The following is a 13,286-nucleotide window of genomic DNA, read 5'->3' on the forward strand; positions in this document are numbered from 1 at the left end:
CATTATTTCATCAAGCCTTTGATAAATATCCAAGCATTTTCCTTAGGTAGATTTTTTTTTTCTTCAAAGTCTTCTACTCCTTTGGGGCAGTACTAAGAGATAAAAAGGGTACAACACACACTTCAAATTCAAGCTGTTGCCCAGACAATGGAGAACCTAGGCAGTGTGGTTAGTCTTGCCATATCCATTGCCTCGGTGGCAGCTTCTCCATAAGTTAACTGCTTGAAAGCAATTTATTTACATTCCCACTTCTTAGATCTAGTGGGTAGACTATGTGCACAACACATAGAGCTGTGATTCAATTAAAATAGCAAGCAAATACAATACCCTGAGGGAGAGTCATGCATCCAGAAGGAAATTTTGCTTGCAGAAATTCTTTTGAGGGGAATCTTCTACTTAACATCTTCAGCATTCTGCTGTCAGAACTGTTCCCTTTGGAGAATATACGTGGGCTATGAAAGAATTCAGATCTTTTCTTGGTGGAACTAAATGGTATGATGAGCAACTATGTTTGATAAAGCTACCAGATTTGTTTCAATCCACCATGTGGTATAAAAATCTTCTTTCAAGGACATTGGTTTTGGAAGCCAGAAGACAGAATCTAGTAATTAACTTGTGTGTTAGCATAAATGGCCATAGCCTGAAGGTATTCCCACACCCACACAAGATCCCAAATAGACCATAGATCACATAATTAATATTACAAAATGGCCAACTGTGTGTTTCTCTTGGCCAGGATTCCTTGCCTCTTTGTTGACATTTCTCTAGTTAGCTAGTAAGGTTTTGTGAAATTTTAAAAACAAATTCCATGTTACTTTCCTCCCCTGCAAATATAGGTATGTACCCTTTGTTACAGGAAGGGTTGCAGATGGTGGAAAAGAGGATGTAACAGAATCAAATAAACAATGACGTTTTGCAAGTCCTGAAAGGTTGACTTCCTATAGCACTTAATACCTGGTTGACTAATTTTGCAGTTAATATAATGGCTAGGACTGGATTAAACTGTTTCACATATGTGTGCTTTCTCTCCCACCACTCTAGTTATTTGCTGCTAGAGCAACATCATGGCCTAATTTTTCTTTTGTGAAATGGTATAACCACGTTCGAGTATAGTTTGGCAGACTCTTAAAAAGTTAGATAATCCTGGAGAAAAAAAGGATAGTTAGAAGGCTGCCCAGGTGGCTTACTGGTAAAGAATCCACCTGCCTATGCAGGAGATGCAGAAGACGTGGGTTCAATCCCTGGGTCAGGAAGATCTCTTGGAAAAGGAAATGGCAACCCACTCCACTATTCTTGCCTGGGAAATCCCATGGACAGAGGAGCCTGGCGGGCTACAATCCATGAAGATGCAGAGAGTTGGACATGACTGAGTGACTGAGCATGCACAAGTAAAAAAATAAGGACATTTGAAAGAAATATTAACTTTAGTTAATAGTAATGTATCAATTTTGGTTCTTTAATTTTAACAAAAATATCACAGTAACTTAAGATGTTAATAATAAGAACAACTGGGTATTGGGGTTATGTACAAACTTTCTATACGATCTGCTATAAACTGAATATTTATTCTTCCTTCCCCAATTCATTTGTTGAAATCCTAACCCCGTAATGGGATGGTACTAGAAGGTGGGGCTCTGGGGAGGTGCTTAGTTCATGAGAAAGGTGCTCTAATGAATGAGATTTGTTGTTATTGTTTAGTCGCCGAGTTGTGTCTGACTCTTATGAGACCCCATGGACTGTAGCCCATCTGGCTCCTCTGTCCATGGGATTATCCAGGCAAGAATACTGGAGTGGGTTGTCATTTCCTTCTCCAGGGGATCTTCCTGACCCAGGAATCGAACCTGTGTCTCCTGGTTGGCAGGCGGATACTTTACCACTGAGCCAACAGAGACTGTAATGAATTAAGATTAGTGTCCTTATAAAAGACACTCCAGAGAGCTCTCTGGCCTCTTTTGCCATGCGAAGACCAGTGAGAATACAGTATGAAAACGACCATCTATCAGCTAAGAAGTGGGCCATCATCAGCCACTGAATGTGCTGGTGCCTTGATTTTGGACTTCCCAGTCTCTAGAACTATGATAAATACATGTTGTTTAACCCACTCATCTGTGAAGTTTATAGCACCCAGACAGAATAAGACACTATCTTTATAATTTTTCTGTAAATCTAAAATTATTCTAAAAAAAGTTTTTCTAAAAAAAAAAGCTTAAAAAGAACTAATACAGTTAAATGTATACCTACTATCTAAGTCATCAATTCTATCTCTAGATATTTATCCAAGAATAAAGGAAATATATATGCAAACAAAGATGCAAACATGTATGTCCAGAGCAGCTTTATCTGTAATAGACCTCAAACTGGAAACAACCTAAATGTCCATCAACAAGTGAATGAATAACCAAACTGTTTATATCCATATAACAGAATACTACTGAGCAATAAAAATAGTGAACTACTGATACATGTAACAAGACAGATAAATCTCACAATAGTCACTTTTAGGGAAATAACCCAGATAAAAAAAGAATACATACAACATGATTCTGTTTATATAAGACTATAAAATGCAAACTGATTGATAGTGACAGAAAGATGAGTGTTTTAAAAGAAGAGGGGCACTACCAAGGGGTATATGTTCAATATCTTGATCATGGTGATGGCTTTATAGGTAGATACATTTATCAATCAGTCCTGACAGATTATATACTCTAAACTGTGTTTATTATATGTCAATTATGTGCCAATAAATCTGTTTATTTTTTTAAAAGTCCAACTAGTCATGTATGGGAGATGGGAAATAGTTATCTTAGGCTCATATAACTACTACCCTTGATCATGAAACATAGCTCTGTGCTTTTTGGTAGTGGAAAATTTGCTACTTTGTACCATTCTACCTACTACTGACTCTTTGAGGACCAGTTTCTTTCTACAAAAAATGAAGAGTGACTGTTGAAGTTTTCTATAGGCAAATATATGAGAATAATTTTCAACATGTATCTTCTGGAATAGTTTAAAATAAATTAATTTGCACTAAACCTTAAGTTAAAATTGTTTAATAAAGTGCTATTTATTGGAAACCTTGTTAGAACTGGACATGGAACAACAGACTGGTTCCAAATAGGAAAATGAGTATGCCAAGGCTGTATATTGTCACCCTGCTTATTTAACTTCTATGCAGAGTACATCATGAGAAATGCTGGGCTGGAGGAAGCACAAGCTGGAATCAAGAGTGCTGGGAGAAATATCAATAACCTCAGATATGCAGATGATACCACCCTTATGGCAGAAAGTGAAGAAGAACTAAAGAGCCTCTTGATGAAAGTGAAAGAGGAGAGTGAAAAAGTTGGCTTAAAGCTCAACATTCAGAAAACTAAGATCATGGCCTCTGGTCTCATCGCTTCATGGCAAATAGATGGGGAAACAGTGGAAACAGTGTCAGACTTTATTTTTCTGGGTTCCGAAATCACTGCAGATGGTGATTGCAGCCATGAAATTAAAAGATGCTTGCTTCTTGGAAGGAAAGTTATGACCAACCTAGATAGCATATTAAAAAGCAGAGACATTACTTTGCCAATAAAGGTCTGTCTAGTCAAGGCTATAGTTTTTCCAGTGGTCATGTATGGATGTGAGTTGGACTATAAAGAAGATTGAGTGCCAAAGAATTGATTTGAACTGTGGTGTTGGAGAAGACTCTTGAGAGTCCCTTGGACTGCAAGGAGATCCAACCAGTCCATCCTAAAGGAGATCAGTCTTGGGCATTCATTGGAGGGACTGATGTTGAAGCCGAAACTCCAATACTTTGGCCACCTCATGAGAAGATTTGACTCATTGGAAAAGACTCTGATGCTGGTAAAGATTGAGGGCAGGAGGAGAAGGGGATAACAGAGGATGAGATGGTTGGATGGCATCACCAACTCGATGGACATGGGTTTGGGTGGACTCTGGGAGTTGGTGATGGACAGGGAGGCCTGGCGAGCATGGAGTCACAAAGAGTCGGACACAATTGAGTGACTGAACTGAACTGAACTGATGCATCAGTTAATGGTCATTTAGGCTATTTCCACCTATTCTCTATTATGAATAATGATACTGTGACTATTTATATGGGCTTCCCTGGTGGCCGAAATGGTAAAGAATCTGGCTGCAATGCAGGAGACCTAGGTTCGATCCCTGGGTTGGGAAGATTCCTTGGAAAAGGGAATGGCTACTCACTTTACATACAAGTTTTTTTGTAGATATATGTTTTGATTGTTCTATATAGGAGGAGATTGCTGATAACTGTTTGTTTAATCATTTGAGGAATTTCAGAAAGTGCACCATTTTACATTCCCACCAGCAGTGTACGAGGGTTCAAATTTCTTGGCATCTTTGCCGGCACCTGTTGTAATCTGACATTTTGATTATAACCATCCTAGTGAGTATGAAGTGTTATCATATGGTTTTGACTTACTTTTCCCTGATGACTAATAGTGTCAGGTACATTTTCGTGTACTTTTTTCCCCCTATAAATATGCTCATATAGACAATATTTTTGCATAGATCCTCAGGGGATTAACAGACCCTCAAAGTTATGAAACCCTAGAGAGGTTATTGGGTAGACACATGAAGATATACTGTCATGGCTGTTATTATAATTTAATAATATAAATGATAGTAAATAATATAATGCATATTTTTTGTTTTACACTGCTATATATTCAACAAGCAAAGTGAATAAAGCACATTTTAACATTAGCTGCACTAAAATATTGATTTACTTTCCATTTCATAATTCTTAATAGGGGTGGAGCCCCAATTCCTATTGAAGTGAGAAAAGTATATTATATGTCACCATCTGTGAAATCAAAGGGTAACCCCATAGACTGAGTGAGGTAGAAAAAATTACCTCTTACAAATTGTACAAATGTGATCATATACATAGGTTTAGAAAACCAGTAGAATAGATACCTATACACCAGGGAGTTATCTGTGTAAGAGGAGAGTGAAAAGAGGGTTGAGGGATATGTTAACCTGAAAGTCACTTTCAGGATGAGCAGTGGGTACTGGGAAAAAATAAACACTATTCAACAAGAGTCAACAGTTATTTTGATGAGTACTAGCTTATTACTCGGAGAAGGCAATGGCACCCCACTCCAGTACTCTTGCCTGGAAAATCCCATGGATGGAGGAGCCTGGTAGACTGCAGTCTATGGGGTCGCTAAGAGTCAGACATGACTGAGTGACTTCACTTTCACTTTTCACTTTCATGCTTTGGAGAAGGAAATGGCAACCCACTCCAGTGTTCTTGCCTGGAGAATCCCAGGGACAGGGGCGCCTGGTGGGCTGCTGTCTATGGGGTCGTACAGAGTCGGACACGACTGAAGCGACTTAGCAGCAGCAGCAGCAGCAGCTTATTACTGCCACCACAGCTTTGCACCTATGATATATGAAAGTTGTCTGTTCCCAGGGAATAAATGAGTATTTTCCCTGTGGTCTGAAGTCACCTATAAAGTTTGGATCTTTGCTGGGACTGGAAAAACAGTGGCTTAAGCTTTGAAACCTTAAAGGAATTTGCTTAGGCAGCTTTGAGGGAATCATTACACCTCATGGCATATTCTTAGAACCTGAGAAAACTTTCTTATATTGAAAGTGTATACATTTGCATTTCTTAAGGCAGGCAACCTCACTCTCTTAACTAGATCAGCTTTTAGAAAATGCAATGATTTGGAGTTGCAATTAAAATTCTAGGCAGAAGCTCTTCTAGGATGTTCCATTGCTTAACTAAAAAACAGCATGGGAAAGTAAGCAATTCAAGTTCTGTACCTTATTTCACCTTCTCTAATGTGACCTGCCAGTTCCTCAATAAACTTCTCCCCTTTCATCCAGTAGATCATTGGTCCAGACTCTCCACTGAATCCAAAGAATGCTTTACAAGGGATGTTCAGAGGCTTACCTGAGAATGACAGAGAGAAAAAAACATTAGCAAATGGCTCTGGTTATCACTGGGAGACAGAAAAGGACTATTTAACATCCAAAGGAAAACTCAGAAGTGACCCATTTTCAACTCTTCTTCTAATCATCTTATCACTCACTCTAAATGAGAAAATTTTTAAATGGTTACAAGGGCTTCTGGGAAATTTTAAAAGTCAAAATATTATCAAAAATGAGAAAGTAAAGAAAGTTACCAAGTTTTTAGAACTGCTGATTTTTACTGCTTCCCTGTTATGAACTAACATGAAAAAATCAAATAGAGAGACTCCTCTTTTATTTTCCTTTTTTGAGAATATTAATAACTACTTACTTGGACTTGCCTTTGAAGTTAACATTAATCAAAGTATAAGTTAATTTTTGATTGAGAAACATAGACTATCCACTGTTACTAAGACTGAATAAGGAAATTTTGTTAGTTCTGATTATTGCATATTCTAAGAAAAATTGGATACTACAAAGAATTTTATAATTACAGCAATATCTATAGAAAGTACATAGAGCAAAAACTCAGTCTAACCATATCTTCGATCTCTTTGTGTCACCTATAGTACTTAAATAATTCTAGGCAATACTGTAGCTTTTTACTATGCATCTTTGATTATAGCTAAAAATGTTTTAATTATAAATGTATCATCAACTGTATAAGCAATTATTTTTTGCTGGCATTGATTTTATTTTCTTACAAAGTAGTTAAGTAAGGGAAGAAAGGTATAGAGAGCACAATCTTGACATTCCTGACAAAGGAATCCCCCAACTCATAAATCATAATATATCATTCTCTCTATAACATGCAATTTTTGCCCTGGTTGGAATATTAGATGAAGCAATTTCAGTAATATTTTTCCTTGAAGAGTACATGGCAAAGTTGTTCCCACAATCACTCTGAGCTATGGACAATTTCTCCTTTCTAAAATTGATCCAAAACTTCCATGTTCCAAGAACAATTACTTTCTAAAAACCTTCCTATTTAATCATGACTAGCAGATAGCTTGCTTTGAGGACCACTTACACAAAGAAACAGTTTTAATTGGAGTTAGTGTCTACACTGTGACAAAGAGGAAACTGAGAAAACCTCATAGATATATGGATGCTGGGTGATAGGCTGAGCTTAACCATAATAAGTGACTGTTACCAAATATTGGTCTTTTTATAATGCAAACTTCTCTCTCAGCAAAATGACATGTCATGGACCTTTGGGATCATTCAATAATTGTCAAAAGCTTTTATATTGACAGTCTTTTATATTAATATATGTCTGAAACAAGATTATTAATTGTTGCTTTGAACATGTGTTTTGTGATACAAGCTTGTGTGAAAAATAGAAGACAGCCTTGTATAGCTAAGAGATTTGAATCCTTGTTTGGATCTATCATTAAAAAGTAGACTATATGGCCCTGGGTAGATTACCAAACTTTTTACAAACTGATTTCTCATATATGTAGTAAGAGTGGTAATAATACTTTGGAGGCTCAGATAAGATAATCTCTACAAAAATACTTGGTGAATTTGAAAGTCCCATCCAAATTTATCATGGTTGTGTTTTCCTTCCAAGGCTTGGTCTTTCAACAAGTAAAGTTTGAGACATAATTCTATGTGTCAAATCAGATAGTTAAGTGTTTATTAATATTTGACCCTGTCAATTTCTTGTCCTCTTATTTATGAGTTCTAAGGGGGAATACTCTTTTCTTATCAATAGTCTATAAATATCTCCTGGATTCTAGAGAAGGTGTGATTCATCCAAGCAGGCCCTTTCTTCTCTAAATCTGAACATAGGGTCTTTTTTATGACTTATTGTTCTTCATTTCCATGAAATTGAAGGTATTACAGAATGTCAAGTAGATAGCAGCAAAAGATCCAGAGACTGATAAACATTATTATAAGGATCCTAGTTGCTAAAACTACCAGAATATACATTTATACAAATACACTCTAGTTGTCGTTCCTTTGGGCTATGTTGAAAGAACATATCAAATAAAATACCTTTTTTGGGTGTGTATCCACCTGCAATGCAGGACATCCCAGTTTGAATCCTAGGTGGGACGATCCCCTGGAGGACGGACAGGTTACCCACTCTAGTATTCTTCAGCTTCCCTGGTGGCTCAGACAGTAAAGAGTCTGCCTGCAGGGTGGGAGATCTGGGTTCAATCCCTGGGTTGGGAAGATCCCCTGGAGGAGGGCATGACAACCCACTCCAGTATTCTTGCCTGGAGAATCCCCATGGACTGAGGAGTCTGGCAGGCTACAGTCCATGGACTTGCAAAGAAAGAGTTGGACACGACTGAGTGACTAAATACAGCACATAGCACAGCATGTGGGTATTCAGGCCTGGCTTGATTTTAATAGAAAAAGAAAATTATAGCAATGTGCAAAAAGGTACCTCCTTGAAGGGGTCTATCAAAAATGGCAGTATCTGCCCTTTCCTTGATACTACACAATGGGTACTGACTATTACAGCGATTTCTCCTGGAGATATTTTTACTCTCCCATCAGACAGGTTTTTGTTAAATAAATGCAAGAGACACATTTCAGCAGCCTAGATTCTTCAAATGCTGAACAAATATCCTGAAGCCTCTGTTAACAGCCAAAAGAGGAAAACAGTCCAATTATCATACACAGTACTCTGAGGAGAGTCCCAAAATGATCAGCTCTTGTGCCAGATAGTGAGAATCAATATGTGCCAGGTTGTGGGCACCTCTTCTCTCAAAAGGCCTGGGAGGGATCTCAGTGTTGATTGAGCAAATTATCTGAAACAGAGTCTCTCCAGGCTTTTCTAAAATTTGGCTTATGTGCATATGCAAACTCCTATCTACCATTTTCATTTGCTACAGTATTGTTTTGCCTCCAGATGTTTTCAAAATCATTCCTGTGGTACTGTATTCCCTACTAGTAGAGATGATCAACCCATATTTATATCTAAAGAGGATTTTACAGTAGGTTGAAGACTATCAACATAAAAATAACTCTTTCTCAATGTTTTGTGCTATTCACAAGGTAATGGCTTTAGACATAGCTCCCTTTTAGGTTCAGTCTGTATTACTGGCAATTTCTCTATCAGTTTATTAAGTCTAGACTAATTAACAAAACATATGTTCATACAAAGACTTAGAGATGGATGAAAAATGGATGTTCATAACAGCTTTATTTGTGATAGCCAAAAGCTGGAAACAGTCCAAATGTTTGAAAGAATAGATGAAAGTATACTCTGGTACATCCATACAAAAAATATTTATCAAGTATGAAAAGGATGAACTACTGATAAATACCACAACAAATGAGTTTCAAAATTTCAAAACAACTATACTAAGTTAAAGAGGCCAAACAAAAGGGTACATGTTTTGTGATTCTATTTATGTAAAATTCTAGGAAGTTAAAATTAATCTATAGCTTCTTAGCAATTTGAACATCTATATGTGATCCAACCACTCCATATAAAAGCCTATGTCTATATAAAGCATTGTACTCAAATACTCATATCAGTGTTATTTTTCCCAAGTTAGGGAAATTTTCAGTCATTATTTATTCAAATAACTTGTGTGGCCTTTTCTCTCATTCTTCTGGGACTCCCTATGATGCAAAATGTTAGTCTGTTTGATTGATGTTATCACATAAATGTCTTAAACTTATCTTCACTTTTTCCCAATTCTTTTTCTATTTGCTGCTTTGGTTGGATAAGCTCTACTGCCTTGTATTCAGGATCACTTATCCTTTCTTCGTTTCATCTAGTCTGCTATTGAACCTCTCTAGTGTCTTTTTCGGAGAAGGCTATGGCACCCCAATCCAGTACTCTTGCCTGGAAAATCCTATGGAGGGAGGAACCTGGTAGGCTGCAGTCCATGAGGTCCCTAAGAGTCGGACACGACTGAGCGACTTCACTTTCACTTTTCACTTTCATGCATTGGAGAAGGAAATGGCAACCCACTCCAGTGTTCTTGCCTGGAGAATCCCAGGGACGGGGTAGCCTGGTGGGCTGCTGTCTTTGGGGTCGCACAGAGTCGGACAGGACTGAAGCGACTTAGCAGCAGCAGTAGCAGTGTCTTTTCCACTTCAGTTAGTGTATTCTTAAGCTCTGTGACTTCTGTTTGGTACTTCCTTACATTCTTTATCTCTTTGTTAAAGTTCTCATCTTGTACTTATCAATTCTTCTCCCAAATTTGATGAGTATTTTTATGACCATTACTTTGAACTCTTTATCAGGTAAATTACTTATCTCCATTTTATTAAGGTTTTTTTTCTGAGATTTTATTTTGTTGTTTTGCTTGAAACATATTCTTCTGTTTCTTTATTTTCCTTCACCTTTTGTGTTGATTTCTATGCTTTAGATAGAACAACCACTGCTTCCAGTCTTGAAGTGGTGGCCTCATGTAGGATATGAACCTTGTTGTTCATCTTGCCCTCATTTTTATTTGTCTCTCAAACCTTTTACCTGTCCAAGCAGTCTATTTTATATATATATATATATATATATATATATATATATATATATATATATATATATTTGCTTTCTTTTTTTCCCAATTATTTTTATTAGTTGGAGGCTAATTACTTCACAATATTGTAGTGGTTTTTGCCGTACATTGACATGAATCAAGAGTCTATTATATTTTTAATTGCTGTTCAGTCACTCAGTCGCTCAGTCATATCTGACTCTGCCACCCCTTGGACTGCAGCATGCCAGGCTTCAGTGTCCTTCACCAATTATCGGACTTTGCTCAAACTCATGTCCACTGAGTGGGTGATACATCCAACTATCTCATCCTCTGTCATCCCCTTCTCCTCCTGCCTTCAATCTTTCCCAGCATCAGAGTCTTTTCCAATGAGTCGGCTCTTCATATCAGGTGTGCAAAGTATTGGAGCTCCAGCATCAGTCCTTCTGATGAATATTCAGGGTTGATTTCCTTTAGGATTGACTGGTTTGATCTCCTTGCAGTCCAAGGGTCTCTCAAGGGTCTTCTCCAAAATCATAGTTTGAAAGCATTAATTCTTCAATGCTCAGCCTTCTTTATGGTTCACCTCCTACATCAGTACATGACTTCTGGAAAAACCATAGCTTTGACTATGTCAAACCATAGCTTTGACCTTTGTTGGCAAAGTGATGTCTCTGGTTTATTAATATGCTATCTAGGTTTGTCATAGCTTTTCTTCCAATGAGCAAGTGTCTTTTAATTTCATGGCTGCAGTCATTGTCCGCAGTGATTTTGTAGACCAAGAAAATAAAGTCTGTCATGCTTTTCATTGTTTCCTCATCTATTTGCCATGAAGTGTTGGGACCAGATGCCATGATCTTAGTTTTTTGAATGTTGAGTTTTAAGCCAGGTTTTTCACTCTCCTCTTTCACCTTCACCATTTTTAATAGCTCATATTAATTTTGGGTGTGCCAAGTCTTGTCAGTGTCCCAAAGGGGAAGACCATAGTTAGCAGTTAGATTCAGGCTGATTGGAACTCAGACTCTCAAGTAGCAGCTTTTAAAGTATGGGTATATAACAGTCCTGTGGATCCACAAGTGTAATTCCTGCTAGCCACCAGAGTCAGGCAATCCGGTGGTGTCCTCTGGGGAAACCTGGGGTTCCAGATGAATCTATAAGCTCCTTACTGGGAGACACGAGTGAGCTGGACTGAGCCAGAGGGAGAGCACATAGACGATGTTCCTTAGGCTGCATTCCCTGGGAATACCTCCAGAGACTTTAGGTGTGAGCCAAACCTGAAGCTGAAACCCCAGGCATAGCAAGTATGCCTCTTTCACTGAAAGATGGGATGTGTTCCAGTCTGTTGTCTGTGCAATGCTCTGGGGGTGGTAGTCTGTCAATAATCCCCTCTTCAATTGTTACAGTCCCATGGGATTCAGGGTTGCAAGTTCTCTAACTCCCAGAATTGGATGATCAAGGGGCATTTCCTGGCAACAGCTGCAGAAACCAAAGCAGCAGATGTAAAATCTGGGAAACCAGATACAATAAAGAATTCCCATCTGAAAAATACTGGTGCTCTGGGGTGTTAAAGAGGAAGAGGGCAAAGACAGTGCCAGTCCTCTGAGATCTCTGGAAAGGTTTGTAGTCAGCCTTTGCATGCTTAGTCACTCAGTCATATCTGACTCTTTGTGATCCTATGGACTGCAGCCCACCAGGCTTTTCTGTCCATGAGGATTCTCCAGGCAAGAATACCGGAGTTGCCATGTCCCATGCCAACATGGGTTGCCATGCCCTCCTCCAGGGGATCTTTCCAATCCAGGAATCGAACCAGGGTCTCCTGCTTTGCAGGCAGATTCTTTACCAGCTAAGCTACCTTTAGGTGTGTTTAATTAGAAGGCTGCTCCTCAGACTGCAGCCATGATGGTAAATTAACAGGCCTCTTTCATGGTAAGATTGAACTCCTGGGTCTATTGTGTCTTCTTGTGCCCTGAGAGTGGTAACTGTTGAAGAGCTCTTCCTCTATTGATTACAGTCCTTTGGGATGTTCAAGTGTAAGCCCCACTGACCCCCAGAACCAGGTGATATAGAGGTATCCTCTGGAAGCAGCTTCCAAAAGCAAGGTACCAGATGTAAAAACTGGGGTACCAGACATGCGTGAAAGCTCCCCTCTTGGAGACACTGGTATTCTGGAGCAGGGAGAGGGAAAGTGCAAAGATGACACCCACTGAAAAAAGGAAAAAAAAAAAGATAATGCTTTTCAGCTTTAGCAGGGAAGGAGAGTGTAAGAATGGCACCCTACTGCCTCTGTCCCTAGAACACTGGTGCTTTAAGATTAACAAATAAATCTCACATAAAGGCTGGATGCTTTTCAAAAGCTGCATCTCTGCTAGGCCCTGGGGTGAGTAAGTCTGCATATGCGTGCTTTAAGAGCTGCTTCTCAGTTCCCTATGGCCTTTTGGGTCTCAGGACATAAGCCCTGTTGGTTTTCAAAGTCAGATGTTATGGGGATTCATCTCTTAGGTGCAGGTCTTAAGACCTTAAGTTGTGGTGACTGATGTGGGGCATGAATCCGTCACTCTTTGGGAAGAAGCTGCAGGTTGGTGAGCTCTCTCCCCTACTGTGAGTTGCCACACTTGGACCAGAATTTATGGTGAGTTTGTATCTCAGCCTCTCCTGCCTGCCTTTTTCTCATTTATGAAACATAAAGGAGTTCCTTAGCTTTCACAACTTTTTCAGAGAAAACTATTCCATATGTAGCTGTAGATTCAATGTGTCTGTGAGAGGAGATGAATTTAGGATCTTCCTACATTATTATCTCAAACTACCTCCCTATAACAGCTTTATTTGTAAAAGCCCAAAACAACTCAAATTTCAATCAACATATGGATGGCTATTGATACATCCTACAATGTG

At 38.7% G+C, this 13,286-nt stretch overlaps 1 protein-coding gene across 2 annotated transcripts in view; it reads right to left on the reverse strand.

Annotated features, from left to right (window-relative positions):
* The window catches only part of IL1RAPL2 (interleukin 1 receptor accessory protein like 2), a 1,257,588-nt gene that overhangs the window by 44,559 nt on the left and 1,199,743 nt on the right, over nucleotides 1–13,286 (reverse strand). For both annotated transcript variants that reach the window (XM_070461797.1, XM_070461798.1), the window contains exon 7: nucleotides 5,803–5,932. In XM_070461797.1, coding sequence (XP_070317898.1) covers nucleotides 5,803–5,932 — 130 coding nt within the window. The remainder of the gene's footprint in view (nucleotides 1–5,802; nucleotides 5,933–13,286) is intronic.

The sequence above is a fragment of the Odocoileus virginianus genome, chromosome X (assembly GCF_023699985.2).
Source record: "Odocoileus virginianus isolate 20LAN1187 ecotype Illinois chromosome X, Ovbor_1.2, whole genome shotgun sequence".
Lineage (NCBI taxonomy): Eukaryota > Metazoa > Chordata > Mammalia > Artiodactyla > Cervidae > Odocoileus > Odocoileus virginianus.